This window comes from Erinaceus europaeus, chromosome 21 (genome assembly GCF_950295315.1).
Source record: "Erinaceus europaeus chromosome 21, mEriEur2.1, whole genome shotgun sequence".
Classification (NCBI taxonomy): domain Eukaryota; kingdom Metazoa; phylum Chordata; class Mammalia; order Eulipotyphla; family Erinaceidae; genus Erinaceus; species Erinaceus europaeus.
This window is the reverse complement of record NC_080182.1, coordinates 11,561,773-11,582,208: the sequence shown is the minus strand read 5'-3', so window position 1 is coordinate 11,582,208 and position 20,436 is coordinate 11,561,773. Positions and strand designations below refer to the sequence as shown.

Below are 20,436 nucleotides of genomic sequence, written 5' to 3'. Positions count from 1 at the left end.
CCCCTCCTATCCTACAGTTTTTTTTTTTTTTTTTTTTTACTATCTTTATTGGCTAGAGATAGCCAGCAATTGAGAGGGAAAGGGAAGATAGAGAGGGAAACAGAAAGACACCTGCAGCTCTGCTTTACCACTTGTAAAGCTTTCCACCCTGCTGGTGGGGACTGGGGACCTGAACAGGGTCCTTGTGCACTGTAACATGTGCGCTCAACCAGGTGCACCACCACCCGGCCCCCCTCTCAATTTTTCCTCTGTTCTAGTAAATAAATAAATAAAATTTAAATTAAAAAAAAAAACTAATAAACCTTTAAAAACAAAATAAAAGGGGGGGATGGGGGAAGCTTAGGCCAGTTTTTTTTTTTTTTTTTTTGTCTTGTCCCTGTGCTACTACCCTTTCAGGAAAAGGAGAAACTATATGTGCTTTAGGACCTCAGAAGCATCAGATGGAAGGTCTGTCAGCAATAACAAAGCATGAGGAATCTGAGTACCTAGGCAGGCATGTGGGTGGGTGGCTTCAGGGCCACCTCTTGCCCAGATCTCCTGACCGGCAGGCATTCCAAACCCCTCCCTGCTGCCTGAGGCACCCTTTTGGAAACCCCATCCCCCCAGGACTGCCTTCCAGTTTTCACCAGGGTATTTCCAGAGTTCAGAGTGAGGCAGACTGGTTCATCAAAAGCCCCGCAGTAGAAAACTGTTCCTGCTTTGGCTACTTACTTCTTAGCAGTAACTGCCCTTCCACCCCCTCACCCTCAACAACAACAAACTTCAGGCATGTCTTCTTTTAGTCCCCTTGGGCTTGTGACACTTCACTCCTACCGCACTTTTAACCAGTGGGAGGGGTGGCAACCCTGTGTCAAGCACAGGTGATGGTTAGCAACGTAGCAATAAAGTCCTTTTAATTAAGGGATGTATGTTGTGGTTTTAAAACATAACACTATTGTGCATTCAACTGACTACAGTACAGGCTAAACCTACCTTTCATACCCACTGGGAAACAAAAATCTGTGTCTTGTTTTACTGAGATACTAGCTTGTTGAAGCAGTCTGGAAAAACCAGCACTATCTCGGCGATCTGACTGTCTACTTGATGCTCATCTTCAAGGGCCAACAACAGAAGGCTTCCTCAAGGGCAGAAAAGGCCAAAACCAAGGACGGGGGCAGGAAATATACCTCCAGAGAGAAGAGCCAAACCTTTATTTATTCATTCTAAAACATGGATTGAACAGCTACGTGTTTTTGCACCATTCTAAGGCCCAACCAACAGCCAGCATCAACTGCCACACCTGTGAGTGAGTCAGATGTTTCCAGATTTTAGCTGTGAAATTATCCCTAGCCTCTGAGTCTTCCCAGCTGAGATCACACAGCCTGGCTCAAAGATAAGCCATCCACACTGCTTTGTGCAAACTCCTGACCCGCAGAATGGGGGTCAGGGCATCATAAAGATGTGGTTCAAACTGCTAAGTTTGAGGTGGCTTGCCCTGCAGGACTAGCATCTAGAATGTTGACAATAAACAAATACAGGAGCAAGATAGTAATTGTGACAGAGTCTCTGGAAAACCTAAAATAGCTCTGTAACTGGGAAGAAAGCCTCCTCAGAGGGGGGTGGATCAGGGAGGGTCTTTTGCAGGGATGAGAATTGCTTATCTCTTCCTTTGTTTTTATTTTAATTGAGAGAGATAGAGAAATCAGAGCTAGTCCCAGCTATCTTTATTTAGTCAGTTTAGCCTTGATGGGGATCAAGCCCAAGGCCTCCGCACGAGCACAGCACTGTGTGCTTTATCACTGCGCCACCTCTGGAAGCCCTTGAGACTTAATTTTTAGCCACAACACCAGGTACTGGTGTTTGAATATGGAACCACTGAACCTCAAGCATGAAAGTCTTTTGGCATAATAGTATTATCTCTCTAATCTTTTTTTTAAATTTATTTTTATTTTTAAAATTCTATTTATTATTGGATAGAGACAGAGAGAAACTGAGAGGTTAGGGATTGATAGAGATGGAGAGAGACAGAGAGACACCTGCAGCTCTGCTCCCCCACTTGTGAAGCTTTCCCCCTTCAGGTGGGGACCAGGGGCTTGAACCTGGGTCCTTGCATGATGTAGTATGTGCGCTTAACTAGGTGTGCCACCTCCTGGTCCCTCCTCTCTCTATTTTTTTTAATTTTTTTTTTTTTAGAATTTATTTTTTTATTCATGAGAAAGATAGGAGGAGAGAAAGAACCAGCCATCACTGTGGTACATGTGCTGCCGGGGATCGAACTCAGGACCTCATGCTTGAGAGTCTAGTGCCTTAGCCACTGCGCCACCTCCCGGACCACTCCTCTATTTTTAAATTCACTTTTGATCACTTTATAGAGGAAATATTTATTTACAGGATTTTTATTGTTACAGGGCTATAGTTCCATATTCCCAAGCTAGGTGTCCTTTCAAAAGATAGGAAGGAAGAGCTTAGAAAGGTGGAGGAGATAGCATAATGACTATGCGAAAAGACTCTCTTGCCTGAGGTTTCAAAGTCTCCCTCTTCCCCCTCAGAAGAAAAAGATTCTGAGCAATGGCACACCCATTTGAGCACACATGTTATCATATACAAGAACCTGGGTTCAAGCCCCCACTCCCCACGTGCAGGGGTGAAGCAGGTCTGCAGTTTCTCTTTCTATCTCCCATTTGTCTCAGTCTTATCAAATAAAATAATAATAATAGGGGCCAGGCGGTGGCGCACCTGGTTGAGCACAGGTTACTATGCACAAAGCCCTGGTCCCCACCTGCAGGGGAAAGCTGTGAGTGGTGAGGCAATGCTGCAGGTGTCAGTCTGTCTCCTTTTTTTTTTTTTTTTTTTTTTTTTTAACCAGAGCACTAATCAATTCTGGTTTATGATGGTGCAGAGGACTGAACCTGGGACCTTGGAGACTCAGGCATGAGAGTCTCTTTGTGTAACTATTGTGCTGGCTCCCCCCGCTCTCTTTCTCGATCTCTATCTTCCCATGCCTCTCAATTTCTCTATGCAATACATAAAAAATAAGTGAAACATCAAGGAAGACTAAGGCAAGTATAAAGCTATGGGACTACATCAAATGAAAAAGCTTCTTCACAGCAAAAGAAACCACTACCCAAACAAAGAGACCCCTCGCAGAATGGGAGAAGATCTTTACATGCCATACATCAGATAAGAGTTTAATAACCAACATATATAGAGAGCTTGCCAGACTCAACAACAAGACAACAAATAACCCCATCCAAAAATGGGGGGAGGACTTGGACAGAATATTCACCACAGAAGAGATCCAAAAGGCCGAGAAACACATGAAAAAATGCTCCAAGTCTCTGATTGTCAGAGAAATGCAAATCAAGACAACAATGAGATATCACTTCACTCCTGTGAGAATGTCACACATCAGAAAAGGTAACAGCAGCAAATGCTGGAGAGGCTGTGGGGTCAAAGGAACCCTCCTGCACTGCTGGTGGGAATGTCAATGGGTCCAACCTCTGTGGAGAACAGTCTGGAGAACTCTCAGAAGGCTAGAAATGGACCTACCCTATGACCCTGCAATTCCCCTCCTGGGAATATATCCTAAGGAACCCAACACATCCATCCAAAAAGATCTGTGTACACATATGTTCTTGGCAGCACAATTTGTAATAGCCAAAACCTGGAAGCAACCCAGGTGTCCAACAACAGATGAGTGGCTGAGCAAGTTGTGGTCTATATACACAATGGAATACTACTCAGCTGTAAAAAATGGTGACTTCACCGTTTTCAGCCGATCTTGGATGGACCTTGAAAAAATCATGTTGAGTGAAATAAGTCAGAAACTGAAGGATGAATATGGGATGATCTCACTCTCAGGCCGAAGTTGAAAAACAAGACTAGAAAAGAAAACACAAGTTGAACCTGAAATGGAATTGGAGTATTACACCAAAGTAAAAGACTCTGGGGTGGGTGGGTGGGTGGGGAGAATACAGGTCCATGAAAGATGATGAATGACATAGTGGGGGTTGTATTGTTAAATGGGAATCTGGGAAATATTATGCATGTACAAACTATTGTATTTACTGTTGAAAGTAAACATTAATTCCCCAATAAAGAAATAAATTATTTTAAAAAAAAAAGGAACACACATGGAGACAGTGGTTAATCATACACAGAATTTACCCACTAACACAACATAAGGAAGCTGAGGAATGTTATGCATGTACAAACTGTTGTATTTACTGTTGACTGTAAAACATTAATCCCCCAATAAAGACATTAAAAAAAAAAAGAAAAGAAAAAATCATGTTGAGTGAAATAAGTCAGAAACAGAAGGATGAATATGGGATGATCTCACTCTCAGGCCGAAGTTGAAAAACAAGATCAGAAAAGAAAACACAAGTCGAACCTGACATGGAATTGGAGTATTACACCAAAGTAAAAGACTCTGGGGTGGGTGGGTGGGTGGTTGGGGAGAATACAGGTCCATGAAAGATGATGAATGACATAGTGGGGGTTGTATTGTTAAATGGGAATCTGGGGAATGTTATGCATGTACAAACTATTGTATTTACTGTTGAATGTAAAACATTAGTTCCCCAATAAAGAAATAAATTATTTATAAAAAAAGAAAAAAAAAATAAAATATAAGATAATAAGGAAATATAAAATAAAACAAAAAGGGCTTTTTTGTTGTAGGCCCTGGTGGCTGCTGTCGAAATGGGCAAGTTTATGAAGTCCGGGAAGGTGGTGCTGGTTTTGGCCGGACGCTACTCTGGACGCAAAGCCGTCATCGTGAAGAACATTGATGATGGCACCTCAGACAGGCCATACAGCCGTGCTCTGGTGGCTGGGATTGACCGTTATCCACGCAAAGTGACAGCTGCCATGGGCAAGAAGAAAATCGCCAAGAGGTCAAAGATCAAGTCTTTCGTGAAAGTTTATAATTACAATCACCTTATGCCCACGAGGTACTCTGTGGATATCCCCTTGGACAAAACTGTTGTCAACAAGGATGTCTTCCGAGATCCTGCCCTTAAACGCAAGGCACGTCGAGAGGCAAAAGTCAAGTTTGAGGAAAGGTACAAGACTGGCAAGAACAAATGGTTCTTCCCAAAACTACGATTTTAGACATTTTGTTTCAGTCATTAAAAGTTAAAAAAAATAAAAATAAAACAAAAAGGGAAAAAATAAAATATGGCCGCTGGAAGTAGTGGATTCGTTGTGCAGGCACCGAGTCCCAGCAAACAACCCTGGTGAGCAAAAAAAAAAAGAAAGAAAGAAAGAAAGAAAAGATCAGGCTTTCAGGCTGAGGCGGTGCTTTTGCAGCAGTGCGCGCAGGCAGAGGCCAGGACAGCGAAACTGGCCACTGGCTGGGCACGAGGATGCTGGGGACAGTGGGGACACAGAGAAGGTCCCGCAGGTCTGGCCGGGAGGGGCGGCCACCAGGGCGAGGCCCGGAACCCAGCTTCCGTCGGGAATCCGGGGGAGGCCAGGAGCCAGGGCGGCGCGCACTGGCGTCCGACGTCTGGCGCTCTGAACCCGCCCCTGGCCGCGCGCCAGTCCCCTGTGATGTCACTGTCACCCTGGCGACGGCCGGAGGAAACACATTGTGGGCGGGTCCTGTGGGCGGAGTCTGGACTTCGTGGTCCCGCCTCCCGAAAGCAGCCACGCCCTCTCGGCGGCAGAAAGGAGGAGCCGGCCGTGTGGCGGCAGGTGTGCGGCGCGCGGGGGGAGGCCTCACAGGGACCCCGCCCACCTGCCCTCCTTCTCCTCCCCCCGGACACTGCCTCCAACTACTCAGTTCTCTGCTACCCTTCAGATCACTTCCAGAGAGAGCTCTTCTGGGCCATTCAAGCTAAAGTAATTTAAAAAAATTATTTATTTATTTATACTTGGATAGAGACAAAGAGAAATTAAGAGAGGAAGGAGAGACAGAGAGGGAGAGAGACAGGGACACCTGGAGCCCTGTTTCAGCACTCGTGAAGCTTTACCCCTGCAGGTGGAGACCGGGGGCTTGAACCAGGGACCTTGCTCACTGTAATGTGTGTGCTTAACCGGGTGTGCCACCACCTGGCCCCTAAGCTAAAGCTATTATTATTATTTTTAAAGATTTTACTTATTTATTAATGGGAAACATAGGAGTAGAGAGAAAGAGCCAGATATCACTCTGGCACATGTGCTGCCTGGGACTGAACTCAGGACCTCACGCTCGAGAGTCCGATGCTTTATCCACTGCGCTACCTCCTGGACCACGCTAAAGTTATTCTTATGGGATGACGTTTTTGTTTAGTCATATATTGCTTTCCTCTTAAAAATTCTTTCTTTTAAAAATATTTAATTAGTTTACTTATTAATGAGAAAGATAGGAGAGGAGAGAGAAAGAAGCAGTCATCACTCTGGCACATGTGCTGCCAAGGACTGAACTTGGGACCTCATGCTTGAGAATCCAGTGCTTTATCCACTGCACCATCCTCCAGACCACCCTCTTAAAGAAACTATCTGCTACAGAAGGGAAAACACAAAGCACAGCTTGGATTGGATTTGGGTGTATTGCACCAAAGTAAAGGTGTGGGAGTGTTCAGGTCTTGGCTGGCTCCCCACACGCAGCAGGCACACAGACGGGAACAGATGGACTCCTAGACATACAGTGGAGAATAAAACTGAAATTTATTCACAATGTGTCCCTCCCATTTGAGGTACAGAGTATGGGGCAGAGAGGTGGCCTATTTGTTTCTAGGGATATCTCTAATATTTTCTGGGGTAACCTCTGGGCCCTCAGGATGATTAGCTGGATGATGGAGATAGTGATGAAAGACCTGGAGTATGACCCTTCTAGAATTCTCAGCCCAGCCCTAAACAGAGACCAAACCCATGTCCACTGGAGCCTGTTCTCACCAGGAACTAAGGAGAAGAAAGCCTTTTAGGACATTCTGACTCATAATAAAAAAAAAAAATTAAGGTGGAGGGTGGAGTGTCACTTTGGACTTCATCTCAGGTGGTAGCAATGAGTCATACACGCTGGTGTGTGGGCCAGACCTGTGTAAGGAACACGGGCTTCTGGTTTACTTATTTATTTACTGATTGATGAGAGAGATAGACACACTCTACCACTCTGGCATATATGGTGCCAGGGGCCAAACTCGGGACCTCAGGCTTGAATCCAACACTTATTCACTGTGCCACCTCCTGAGTTCCAAGGGCAGGTTTCTGTACAGGTGACACCCTCCGTTAACAGATGTGACCCCCCCCCCCATCCTACTCCTATGTCTGAGCTACACTTGTTGGGTTTGTTTTGTTTTGTTTTGTTTTACCAACCTCCTCCTCTTTTGCAGGAACCAGGTCCATTGATAGAACCTACCAAAGGAAACTATGCACAAGTCTTGAGAATGCCCTTTTTCCTTGGTCCCTGTTTCATTTGTGCACCCCACCCCCACCCCGCCTGGGGATCTTGGCGGAAGGTGCACCAGGGACAGGCAGAGACGGTGGTGAGAGGCAAAGGGACTCACTGGGCAGCTGTCTGGGAGTGGTCTCAGGGCTCAGCTAGGCCTCTGTGCAGAAACTGCTGGGGCGAGGGCGAGATGTGTAGCCCCAGGTGGACCCCTGGACCCCTGGGCAGCTCTGTCTGCTCGGTGACTATGGAAGAGGACATGATGGTGTTCCCAAATTCATCCACCTCCTCATACTGCTCAGTCACAGTTCTAGTGGTTCCACAGCGCTGGGAGCTACCAGGCCCAGTCTGCAGCTCCAGAACACTCTTGTGCCCTGAGGCTGGGGCAGGTCTGAGCTGTCCAGAGCACTGGGGGATCCCTGTCTTGTCCTGGGTTGAGTGTGAGACATCTAGGTTATCCTTGGGGCTGGGCATTTCTGGAAGTTTCCTTGTGGTTGACTCAATGGAGATGAAGCTTGGGGAGGAACATGTGTCTCTGGTGGAAGGCAGGACTTGAGGGAGGCCCGAGTCTTCTCTCAGTGTCTCTAACCTTCTGGTGGAAAGGGTGGTTGAGGCTGCTTGACCTTTGACCTCTGGGTGGCCTCTGACCTTGGTTTGGTTCCTGACCTCGGTATGGCATGCGGCCTCAGCTTGGCAGTCGGCCGCAGTTTGGTCTTTGTTATCTTGGCCTGAGCGGCTGGGCCTGGCTCTGCTCATGACACTGACCCTGTGGGCACCGGGGTCCTCTGGCTTTCCCTGGGCATGGTCTCCTGGGCCAGCCTCAGGCTGCAGGCTTGACATGGAGCTGAGGGCCTTGTGTACTGCTGCCTCAATGTCCAGCAGCCTGGCCAGCGTCTGTTCTTTCAGTCTGGCCACTTCCGTGCTGACCCTCGTCAGCTCCCCGAAGGCCTGCTCCACTGGAAGCTCAGTTTTGCAAGGGGAAGCAGGGACCCGAGGGACCCCTCTCAGCTGAGGTGCCTCCTCCGTGAGCCTCTGCAGGGCCCCCATGTCCATGCTGCATGCTGCCTCCTTCTCTAGGGCTTGCACCTGGTTCATGAGGCCCCAGAGCTCTTGCTGGCACCCCTGCAGTTTCTCAAGGCTCCCAGGAGCCCCTGGGTGGGAGCTTTCCACGGGTCTCTCTCCAGGGGGACTGGAACCCTGCTGTGGTGAGACGGGGCCACTGCTGAGAGCTGAGGCCTTGGGAGGCTCAGGGTTCTGGAAACCGCTGTCCACAGCCTGACTCTTCATGGACCTGGGGGCCATAGTGCTGGTGCCATGTTGAAAGCTGGGTTGTCTCCGCCCAGTGGGGCCTTTAGGCAGAGACTTGCAGCCCTGACCTGTAGCGGGGGCCTTGGCTGGCTGAGGGGTGGCCATGTGTCTCTCAGCTCCTTTGTATTCTCCTTGCCTCACCTCCTTGGAGAGTCCATGAGAGAGAGCCTGCAGCTTGGGCAGCCTCTGAGGAGGAGGGATCTGGCTGAGGTGTGCAGGTTTCGGGGGTAGCTGGGGCTTCTTCCTTGGGGGCCTGGTGGATTCCAGTTTCAGGGTCTCTGTCTGTGGGTCCTCACGGATTTTCAGGCCAGCAAGACTGCTGTGGGAGTGGAGAGTGGGGAACTGTGCGGGTTTGGAGGCCTGGCCGATGGGGTCCGCGTCGTGTTGGGCTCGGCCTTGCAAGTCAGGTCCTGTCACAGCAGCTGAGAGAGGAGGAGGAGGAGGAACAGAGGAATTATGGGAGTGCAGGCTGGCACCTGCAGCCTGAGGCCCGGAGACCAGAGTGTGATGGGCCTTTAGGGTGGCCTCTGCAGCTTGGGGGCCCCTTGGGTCATGGCCTGCCCTGTCCTTCTCTGGAGGCCCCTGGGCCCTCTGTGTGCAGCCCTCAGGTTCCTCCTGCCTGGGTCCAACACTCTGGCCTGGGCCTTCTTGGAGTGGGTCAGGAATGTGGACTGAGCAGGCAGTGTCTTGGCCCGGTGGTGGCGGCTCTCTCTCAGAGGACTGGACACCCCCAGGTGAGTCAAAGGTCCTCACTGGGCGAGCTGTATAGACACCATCCTGAACAGTCACCCACCCCCTGGGCATCCCTCTGGGGAGTGCTTCTTGTTCCCCACTGACCTTTCTGGGGGCTGGTGAGATCCTGGGGTCACCTCCAGTTACTGGCCTGGTATGGGTAGTGCCAGTGGTGGTGACCGCTGCTTGTGGAAGAATGTTCTGGAAGGACGTGAAGGTGGCTCCTGGGGTGGGACCCTGCTTGTGCTGGTCCAGAACATGCTGGTGCAGGCTTGGGGCTCCTGCCGTTGCCACCCGCAACGTGGTGGTCTGGAGCTCTGGGGCCCCAGGCACTGGGAGTACTGCCCCAGCTGCTTCTGGCTTCCGGAGCTGCCCAGTGCCACCATTTTTCTGCTTTTCCTCCCCAGCCAGGGGCACTGCCTTTCTGATGGCCTGTGGAGGGCAGGGCCCTGGGCTGCCCTGATGCCCCACCCCCATGCCTGGGTCTAGTGGGGACACATGGATGATGTTTTCCGTTGGGGTCAGCTTTTGGGCCCCCTCGCTAGCTGCAGCTGGACTTGCGTCAGCCGGAGGCTCCCACCGCAGACTGTGCAGGCCGCTCAGGTCCCCCTTGTCAATGCAGCTGGCCAACAGCTGCACGCTGCTCCTCTCAGGGACCCTGCTGCCGCTTGGCCGGGGCTGCAGGCAGTAGGCGGTCAGTGTCACCAGGCCCTGCTCCATCTCCTGCATCACCAGCCCCGTCCGCATCACTGAGGTTCCCAGGGCGCAGGCCAGCAACTGCTGGAACTCAGGGTCCAAGTCTTCCATATTTCCACTGCTGCCTGGAGGTGGCAGTCTCAGGGGCTTGAGCCGGAGCTGACCTGCTGGGTCCTCCTGCACCAGCAGCGCCTGCTGGGCCACTTCGGGCCGTTGCAGCACCTGGCGGACTATCCTGGGCAGCTCGCCATCCACCAGCTCTTCCTTCCGGATGTGGGGCGCACCTTGCCCCAGGCCGGGGAGCACATACTTGGCGAGGCAGAGCTCCCCAGGGCCTCGGGTCTCCATGAGGACGCCACCTCGGTGCAGGATGCCAGGCGTGGTGTGCAGAATCCGTAGAGTCCCCTCAGCGGCCGTCTCCTGCCTTTCTGGCAATCTGCTGCCTGCAGTGGCCACCGGCTGCTCCTGGAGGCTATCCCCTCGGACATTCTTCACTGCCAGGGAGCCCATGGGGCAGTTCTCAAAGAGCCAGGTGAACTTGTGCACAGAGCCAGTGGGGATGGGCTCAGGATGGACCCTGGGCCCCTGCTCTTCTCTGCTGCCTGTCTCCAGGGCCTGGAAGACGTCCTTCTGCCGGGACACCTGCCCAGAGGGGATCTCCACACGGCTGCAGTAGCGCACTGGGCCCCTTCCACAGGGGTGGTCTGAGTCCTGCAGAGGCTCATTCTCAAAGACATGTCTGTCTGTCTGTCTCCCCTCAACCTGGACCTGGTTAACTTGTAGGTGCTGCTCCCTAGAATCTTCTGGATGGTCCAGGGATTGAGGTGTGAACATCCAGGTGCAAGACTGGGCCTTGGCCTTTCTTGAAGGGTCTGTGATGATCCCTGACCCTTGCTTCTTTGCCAGCTCACTCATGGGGTATGTCTCGAACAACCAGCGGATGGTCTGCACATCTCCCTTTGGGGGCGCCTCAGACTGGGGGCCACCCTGCCTCTTCCCTTCTTCTTCCTGCCGTTCCTGCCTCTCCTGCTGGTGGATTACCTCCAGGGGCTGGGTCTCAAAGAGCCAGCGGGCAGTGGCCACATCTCCAGCTGCTACTTCCTGGCGGGTGATGCCCCGCACCACGTCCACAGTGCTTAAGCTTCGGCCCAGCCGGTCCAGGGGCTGTGTCTCAAACATCCACTTGTAGCCTTGCACTTCACCTCCCACCACCTGCTCCCTGCTTACAGAGGTCAGGGCGTGCAGGTGACCTTTGCCATCCTGAAGGGTATACACTGGGGACCCTCCTGCCTCCAGGGGCTTCTCGGCAGTGTCAGCTCCTTCTGCCCTGATGCTGTCCAGGGGGAGGGTCTCGAAAAGGTTCTTGAAGGTCTTCACATCTCCCTTCACCCCATCCCTCTGAGGGGCACCCCAGGTGGGGGATAGATGCTCAGGCGGGAGCCCCTCATCCTCCTGGGGGCCCACACGCTGCAGGTGTCCAACTTGGATGCTGTCCTTGGGGGTGTCCAGGGGCTTTGTCTCAAATAACCAGAGCGTGGAGCGGACATCTCCTGGTACCACTTCCTCTTTGGGGGGTGCCTCTGCTCCAGCCTCATCTTCCCCTTTGATGGTGTCTAGCGCCCGTGTCTCAAACAGACGCCGCTGCTGCTGCACGTGCGGGCCGGGAGGGATGAGGTCTGGGGACGCCTGGAAGTCCTTCTCATCCACCACTATCTCCCGGATGGCGTCCAGGGGCTGTGTCTCAAAGATCCAGCGAGTTGCACTGACGTCAGTGCTGGCCCCCTCCTCCAGGGAGATCCCCCGGATCACCCGCACCTGGCTGGGGTCCCGGTTGATGGCATCCAGAGGCTTGGTCTCAAAGAGCCAGCGGGCCATTCTCACGGCGTTGCTCTGGATCTCCTCCCGGCAGGCAGCCTTGACCTCATGGATGGCACCTTCTGCATCCTGGATGGCGCATAGCGGCTCCGTCTGGAACAGCTTCACGGTCTTCTTCACGTCGCCCTTCAGCTCCTGGATCTCCGAGCGCAGCTCCAAGGGGCTCTGCTCCTGGATGGAGGGGCGGGAGCCCAGGCGGTCCAACGGCCGTGTCTCAAAGAGCATCCTGGTGCCCTGGACATCCCCACTGGCCGGTGGCTCCCTGGCTGTGGCCTCGGGTGCCTCCTGGGCCTGGCCTGTCAGCTCATCCAGTGGTTTTGTCTCAAACAGCCTGCGGGCTGCGCGCACATCCCCGCCCAACGACCGGGCTTCAGCTGGCTCCTGGTCTGCGCCATTGGCCCAGGAACCTTCTTCAAACTTGCGGGAGGTGGCCTGGACATCACCACTGTGCACCGGCTCCTTGGCAGGTGGCCTATCGTGGTCCCCAATGGCATCCAGCCGCCAATTCTCAAAGATCCACCGCATGCACTGGACGTCCCCCTCGGTGGGCTCCTCGGAGCTCAGGACCTCAGCCAGGTCCTCAGCCACGGCTTCGGCCAGGTTCTTGCGAAGCTCGGGGTGGATATGCCTGTAGAGACGCCGCAGCTCGCTGGCCTGCCGCTGCTGGTGGTACTTGGAGAAGGACTCCTTGGGTGGTGGCGGGGGCAGGTCCTCCAGGGCTGGGGGTGGAGGGAGGGGCAGGTCCTCTGTTGTGGCCATCGGGGTGGTTGACGGAGGGCTTTCTGTGTCCCACGTTGGCTAGCGTTCTGAGGAGAGAAGGTGGAGATAAAAAGCATTGCTGGGGAGTCCAGCAGTAGCGCAGCTGGTTAAGTGCATGTGGTGCGAAGCGCAAGGATCGGCATAAGGATCCTGGTTAGAGCCCCCCGGCTCCCCACCTGCAGGGGAGTCACTTCACAGGCGGTGAAGCAGGTCTGCAGGTGTCTATCTTTCTCTCCCCCTCTTGGTCTTCCCCTCCTCGCTCCATTTCTCTTTGTTCTATCCAACAATGATGATATCAACATCAACAACAGTAAGAACTACAACCACAATAAAAAAGAGCAACAAAATGGAAAATAAATAAATATTAAAATTTTTTTTAAAAGCATTGCTGGGGGGAGTGGTTAGCATAATGGTTATGCAAAGAGACTCATGTCTGAGGCTCCGAAGTCTCAGGTTCAATCCCCCACATCACAATAAGCCAAAACTGAGAGCATGGGGATAGACCAGCCCTGTGGTGGCAAAGTTCCTTCCTCCCCAGACCTCCCCTGGGGCTCTGCTGGCTACACCATGGGTGTGTGACAAGTCTTATGTCTGTCTCAGTGGGCCCTGGCTTCTGCAGTCCTCTGGGCTGCCAGGAGGCAGGCAGGGCACTGCTCGCCAGGAAGCTCTGTCTTTCCACACTTCAGTGGCAACACTGGACAAATCCCATATTTGCCTTTCTTTGACAAAACCAGTTATTTTTCTTGACATTTCCCCCCAGAGTACTGCTCAGCTCTGGCGTGTGTTGGTATGGGGGAACTGAACCTGGTACCTTAGAGCCTCAAGCATGAGACTCTATTTGCATAGCCATTACGCTATCTCCCCCACTGTTTTTCTTGTTTTAAAAGAACATCAGCTCTGGGCCAAGTGGTTACATAACTGGTTGAGTGAACATGTTACAAGGCACAAGGACCCAGGTTCAAGACCCCTGGGCCCCACCTGCAGAGGGAAAGTGGTGAAGCACTGCTGCAGGTATCTCTCTCCCTCTCTCTTTCTCTCCCTCCCCACTCGATTTCTGAATGCCTCTATCCAATAAATAAATAAACATAATAAAAAAATAAAAGAATATCAGTTCTTACTTATGACGGTGCTGGGGATTGAATTTGGGGATTCTGGTTTGTGGTGGTGCTGGGAATTGAGCCTCGGGCATGAAAGTCTTCGCATAATCACTCTATTTTATCTCTCTGGCTCTACCAAAACCATTTATTTGCGGGGGGTGGGTTGAGGCAGGTGTTACTGGGTGAGGGAATAGGATGGGGGATCCTGACACCTGGGGTCCCAGCCAGGTAGTGCGGAGTCCCTGAACTGGTGTCTGTTTTCCCTGGAGGGGAGGAGAAATTCATTTTCTAAACACTAGAGGGCGCGCTTGTCTCTTTCATAGGAGGGCCTGCTGGTCTAGAACATTTAGGCTCTTGCTCTCCAATCTTTGCAAGAGTAGGATGGGGTGGGCGTGGGTGCATGTGAGCTGTGGCGGTGTGGATGGGGGGGAGAGAAGGTGCCAGCAGTCCAGATGTTGCAGTAGAAGTCCAGGCTGGGGGCGGGGGTGGCTCACCCGTGGTTAGGCAGAACTAGATTTGACCATTCCAGGGAAGGATTTTTCTGTCATACTCAGACTCAAAAGGCCTGAACTAGGGGTATCTTGAGGTTCTTCTAGCCCGACTCCTCATGATTAAAGATGAGGAAAGTGGCGCCTTGAAGGAATCAGACTAGTGCTGTTCCTGATTAGGTTCTGACTTACAAGAAATTGGAGGGGTCATGCAGTTTCTTCTGGGTTCTGGAGCCCCTGTGTTCCTCAGTATGTACCCCAGGAGAGTTTGAGAGTGACACCCACAGGAAGGAGAGGAAGGACAAGAGGACAAGAGGGGCCTTTGCATGGACAGCCCTGATCCTGCTCATGCAGACTTGGCCCTAGCTGTGTGTACTCTCCTGGCCTCTGGCTCCCGGCTGCTCTTCTCACTCCCCCTTCACGGCTGTCACCCAGATTGCCTGCCATAGCACCTCCTACACCCACCCCCACCCCTCAGAGCCCCTCCCCCCACTCCCAGGCCTGGTCTCTGTCTTCTGTGGGCTTTATCTGTCTCATGACAGGTATACTAACAGTCTCCACAGGCTAGTGGGGAAAGATTGAGAAGCATGTCACCCCTTCTTTCGGCCCTGGCCCAGTGTGCTAATTATAGGTGAGGAGCTGGCTGGAGAGGGAGGCTCTGGTCCTGCCAGGGAGCTCCCTGGCCCCCTGCTGCTGCTGTTTTGTGGTGCGGTGGGTAAAGCATTAGTTTCTCACACAGGAGGTCCTGAGTTCGATCCCTGTCATTGCATATGCCAGAGTGATGCTCTGATAATCTCTCTCTCTCTCATTCTGCAGGGTCATCACAAGTCCCTTTTGTCTTTGAGTTTTCATGACAACCCCCTGCCTGCCCCCACCTGCTCCCCATCCTGGTCCCCACTACTGTGACCAGAGCAGATGGCATGAACAGGCCAGCAGCCCCACCCCCAGGAATCTACAGTAGCCCTGCTGTGGTCACAAGCTGTTATGGAGTCCAGGGGTGCCAGGCCTAAGGACACACAGAGGTCAGTGGACCTGGGGATCTGCTTGTTCAGATGGAGAAGCTGAGGCCCAAGGAGGGTGGTCCCAGAAGGCTCTGCAAAGAAGCAGTAAGACCTCAAACAGGCTCCCGACCCAAGGGCGGGGGCGTGAGTCCCTTGAGGTGTCCCAGAGCTTGGCCTCCGGATGAATCTCTTAAGGTGGCCCCATCTTTGTTCCTCTTTAGTCCAGCTGCCTCCACAGGTCTCCAGACTCAGATCTGGGTTCCCCACCTTCCCCTGGGCTTTCCACAGGGCCTGGGTCTTCCACACACCCCACCCCATCCTAGGTCACCACATATGGGGAGTCGGGCTCAGCCCAGCCCTAAGGAGACATTCACCCACAGCAGCTGGGCACAGGCTGTCCTAACAGGGCAGCAGCAGCCTGCCCACCACCCCCAGTCCCAGTCTCACATCCTCCCTCCTCTCTTCCACACTGTTTCCTCTAGACTCTAGGCCCACCTGGTGCCCAAGGATCTCCATAGCTTCACTTTTTTTTTCTTTTAGGATAGAGACAGAGAGGCAGAGGGGGATTGAAAGAGCACAGCACTGAGGCGCCTCTCAATTCCTTGAGGGCTGGACTTGAACAGGAGCTATTCCACCATATTTTAACATGCACACTCAGCCAGGTGCACCACCACCCAGCCCCCATACCTGTATTTTAAAAATCATCACTACAAGCCTGCTCCTCTGCCTAGAAGCTTTCCTGGATTGTGCCAGGCTGGCCTGAACCTGCCCTTCTGTGGACCTCTGGGCCTGTGGTAGTCACTCTGAGACTGTCCATGGAGCTCCTGCTAACTCTTCTTTACGGGGGGGGAGACCCCTCCATTCACCCACGTCCGGATGCATGGTGCCCTCAGACTCCCTTCTCCAGAGCCCCCAGTAGCCCACACCATCCTGAGAGCCAGCCACGGGGGCTTCAGAGGGGCTCGCAGCCTAGTCATCCCAGCCCTGTCATGGAAAACCGAGCGGCAGCTCACTCACCCTGGGGTCCCACTTGCTGCTGGGGTGCTGGGGTCTGTGGCCGTGCAGCGTAAGGGTCTGCTGTCTCTTGAGACACTGTCCAGGCTGTTTGGCTCCTCGAGTACCTTCCTGCTGCCCAGCTCTGGGCCTCTGTCTCCTGCCAGCCCCGGTAGCTGCCTTTATCTTGCCAATGGGGGCGGGGGGAGGGAGGCTAAGTTCAGAATATGAAGCGACTTGGTTATTTTTAGGGTGTGGAAGTCCCTCTTCCATGTCTGGGACTTGATTATGTGTCCTTGCTGTGGGGGAGGGGAGTAGGTGAGGTTGCTTTCACCCAGGGTCTGATCAGAGGCTGGGTGCTCCATGACTCAGCCATGGAGCGGGGTGCGGGTGTCCCAGACTATTTTGAGGGGATGAATAAGGATGGGCATCTGACACCTGCTCCCCCCATCCTGTGAGCCCCCACCTCCTTCCTTTGAACAAACCTCTATCTTTTCTTTTTTTATTTTAAAATATTTTAATTATTTATTAATTTTATTGTCTTTATTTACTGGATAGAGACAGCCAGAAACCAAGAGGGAAGGGGAAGATAGAGAGGGAGAGAGACAGAGACACACCTGCAGCCCTGCTTCACCACTCATGAAATTCTCCCCCTGCAGGTGGGGACTGGGGGCTTGAACCCGGGTCCCTGCGCATTGTAACATGTGCACTCAGCTAGGTGTGCCACTGCCCAGCCTCTTGCTTTTCGTGATTATGTATCTATGGTGCCTGTAGATGGGGGAGACAGGTGCCATGAGGGAGATTCAGGTTCTCTCCTCCCTAATTCCTCTGCTCTGACAATATTCCCCCCTCCCTTTCAAAAGTGTCTTATCTATTCATTCATTTATAGGTTAGAGATATAGTGAGACTGAGATGGAAGGGGGAGATAGAGATGAAGAGAGAGAGAGAGAGAGAGAGAGAGAGAGAGAGAGAGACCTGCAAACCTGCTTCACCATACATGAAGCTTCTCTCCTTGTAGGTGGGGACTGGGGACTTGAACCTGGGTCACTGAGCACTATAACATGTGTACTCTGCTGAGTACACCATCCCTTGATCCCCTAATGTGCCCCTCTCTTGTCCCCCTACAAGCCCCATAGCCCTGAGTGAAGCTGGCTCTGGAAGTCATCTGACTGTCCAGGCCTCAACTTGCCACTCGGTGCCCAGTTCTCCAAGAATTCCAGCGACTGGTTTTGTACTTCTCAGATGCATTATCTGGGTCTTTGGTGACTTTTGGGCTCTTCCCTCTGACTCAGGGCCCAGACTTTCTGGGAATGGACAGGAGGGAGGGGCGGCACTCAGAACACTGACCGTGCAGCTATTTCTGACCCTGGAGTCATCTGCTTCCCAGTTAAAGGTGAAGTGTGTGTGGGCGTGGAGGAGTGTAAAGGGGTGGGGAGGTCATGCCTGCCCCCTCCTTCCCACCCCAGCGTCTAAGGGGCCAGAGACTGGTTATTCAGGTCTAGAGGGAGCCAGTGTGGACGGGGCATCAGGGACCAGCCTCAGCACAAGTGGCGGGGACATGTGCCCAGGTTCCTTGTCTGAGGACGGGCAGGTGCCGCTTGCCACCTGGCACAACTAGACCTCCCTTGGGTCATCCCGAGTGCCCTCCACTGCCAGGCAGTGACATCAGGCTCTGCTCACTTTTTCCATTGAGTCAACATCAGTCTTGGGGACCCACGTCAGCCTGGGGGTCCGGAAGGGCTCGGAGACAGGCATCTGGGCAGCCCTCCTGCTTCCTTCTTTCTGGCCCTTCTCCAAGCCTTCTGCTCCCCAGGCTCCCAGCTCTCCCAGTGTGGGAGTGGGGTGGGGATGGGAGGGTGAGGGTAGGGCAAAGCTGTGATGTCCCAGCCTTTTGGGTCAGGGAACAAGATGGCTTCTGTCTGAGAATACTGAGAGCCTATCTTCCAGGCTTCTAGGACAATTCTAAGAATTAAATAATTTAACTTAATATCCCAGACTTGTAAGGTGGTTTTGAAAAATAAATGACTGGTCTGGGAGGTGGTACAGTGGATAAGGCATTGGATTCTCAAGCATGAAGTCCTGAGTTCAATCCCCGGCGGCAGCACATGTACCAGAGTGATGTCTGTTTTTTTCCTCTCTTTTCTTCCTTCTCATTAATAAATATACAAAGCCTTAAAAAAAGAGAGAATTAAATGACTTAATATTATGAGTTTTTAAAAACACAAAATTGATATTTATTCATTTATTTTAATAAGAGACAGAGGGATAAAGAGGGAGAGAGATGAAAGGCCACTCAGCTCTTGGCTTATAGTGGTGCTGGGGACTGAACTCAGGACTCCAAGCCTCAGGCATGAAAATCTGGTGTGCTACCATTGTGCTATCTTTCAGTCCCATACAAGAAGGTCTTACGAGGGTCCTTAGCACATAGCATCTGCCATAGGGGAGTGTGCTATTGGTCCATTCGTAAGAAACGGAAAGCACCCACATGGAATTCACTTTCATATTTTTCTCAAGTGTGAATTCTCGGTACTGAGAGAGAGGATTTGCCTGAGCATCTAGTTTGTTTTATGTCTAGCAGCTGTGCTGTCCAGCACACCACCAACCCTCTGTGACTATACCTAATTAGGCTAAAAGGAAATTTAATACCCAGTTCCCCTGTTCCACTATTTGAATTTTCCTGCTCCATAGACATGTGACTAGTTTTGAAGAACGGGTAAGATTTCCATTGCTGTGAAAGTCCTGCTGCTTGGTGGACTCTGAAAGCCTCGGGTGGTGTGTCCCTCTGCCTTGCCTGCTAGGAAGCTCCGACTTATAGTTTTGATCACCTAGCACATAGACTTTGTGGCCTTCCTTCTGGATAGTTAAGACCAATATCTTCTGCTTCCCATCTTTGAGAGACTTCTCAGAACTAGGAACTGTCAGTTTTAAAGCTATGGAAGTCTAAAGTGTACTGATCTAGTTCTGTCAGCGCATCAAGGACTGATTACAAGGGCACTGAGGCGGCAAACTGGGCATTTTTTTTACACAAGCATCTTACTGGGTGTCTATTTTAAACTAGCCTCATTGGGGAGGGGGAACAAGAGACTGAAAATAAATTAATCCCCGAGGCAGGGGGAGAAGTGGTGGTGCATCTGGCAGAGTGGACACATTACAGCGCACAAGGATCCAGGTTCAAGGCCTTAGGCCCCACCTACAGTGTGGACACTTCTTGAGTGTAAAGCAATGCAGCAACTCTCTCTCTCTCTCTTTCTCCCTCTCCCTCTCTCCCATCCCTGTTTCTCTCTTGCCTCTCAATTTCTTGATGTCTCTATCCTAAATAAATAAAATATAAAAAAACATTTTAAAAAGACATGAAACTATGAACTTTCTATTTATTTATTTTTATTCATTTTATTTATTGGATAGAGATAGCCAGAAATTGAGAGGGAAGTGGGAGACAGAGAGGAAAGAAAGAAAGGGTGAAGGGGTCAGGTGGTGCACCTGGCTGAGCGCACATGTTACAATGCACAAGGAACCGGATATGAGCCCCTAATCCCCACCTGCATTGGGAAAGCTTTGTGAGTGGTGAAGCAGTGCTGCAGGTGTCTCTCCATCTCTCTCCCTCTCTATGACGGTCTCTTTCCAATAAATGAATAAAAAGGAGGGAGAAAGAGACATAGCTGCAATATCGCATCACTTATGAATGGGGACTGAGGGCTTGAACCGGTGTCCGAGTGACTGTAACATGTGCACTGTACCACTTTGCCCCTCCCCCAATTTTTTTTTTTTCCTCTAGTGTTGTTGATGGGGTTCGGTGCCTGCACTATGAATTCACTGCTCCTGGAGGCCATTTTTTTCCCCATTGTTATTATTGTTGCTGTTAGTTATTGTTGTTGTTGCTGTTGTACAGGACAGAGAAAACTTGAGAGAGGAGGAGAAGACAGAGAGAGGAGAGAGAGATAGACACTTGCAGCGACCGCCCTGCAGGTGGGGAGTCAGAGGCTCAAAACGGGAGCTTTGAATAGGAGCCTGCTACCAAACACATCCCTGGGAGTTCAGTTGTGATTGGGACAACTAACCACCCAACCAAAGCTGAGAGTTTATCATCCGTTACCTGGTCTGCTCCGTGTCAGGCAGGCACTGTGTTGACAGAA

At 51.8% G+C, this 20,436-nt stretch overlaps 2 protein-coding genes across 2 annotated transcripts; one reads left to right on the top strand and one right to left on the bottom strand.

Annotated features, from left to right (window-relative positions):
- The first annotated feature begins 4,647 nt into the window (after positions 1-4,647).
- Positions 4,648-5,145, top strand: LOC132535280 (large ribosomal subunit protein eL27-like). The gene has a single exon (XM_060180392.1). The coding sequence runs from the start codon at positions 4,684-4,686 to the stop codon at positions 5,092-5,094; it is 411 nt and encodes a 136-aa protein (XP_060036375.1). The 5' UTR covers positions 4,648-4,683; the 3' UTR covers positions 5,095-5,145.
- A 3,801-nt stretch (positions 5,146-8,946) lies between these two features.
- Positions 8,947-16,458, bottom strand: XIRP1 (xin actin binding repeat containing 1). The gene is made up of 3 exons (XM_060180391.1): positions 16,328-16,458; positions 9,500-12,771; positions 8,947-9,084 (listed from the first exon to the last, which is right to left on the bottom strand). Exons 2-3 carry the CDS (start codon positions 12,722-12,724, stop codon positions 9,076-9,078), a joined length of 3,234 nt encoding a protein of 1,077 aa, XP_060036374.1. The 5' UTR covers positions 12,725-12,771; positions 16,328-16,458; the 3' UTR covers positions 8,947-9,075.
- Between the last annotated feature and the right edge of the window lie 3,978 nt (positions 16,459-20,436).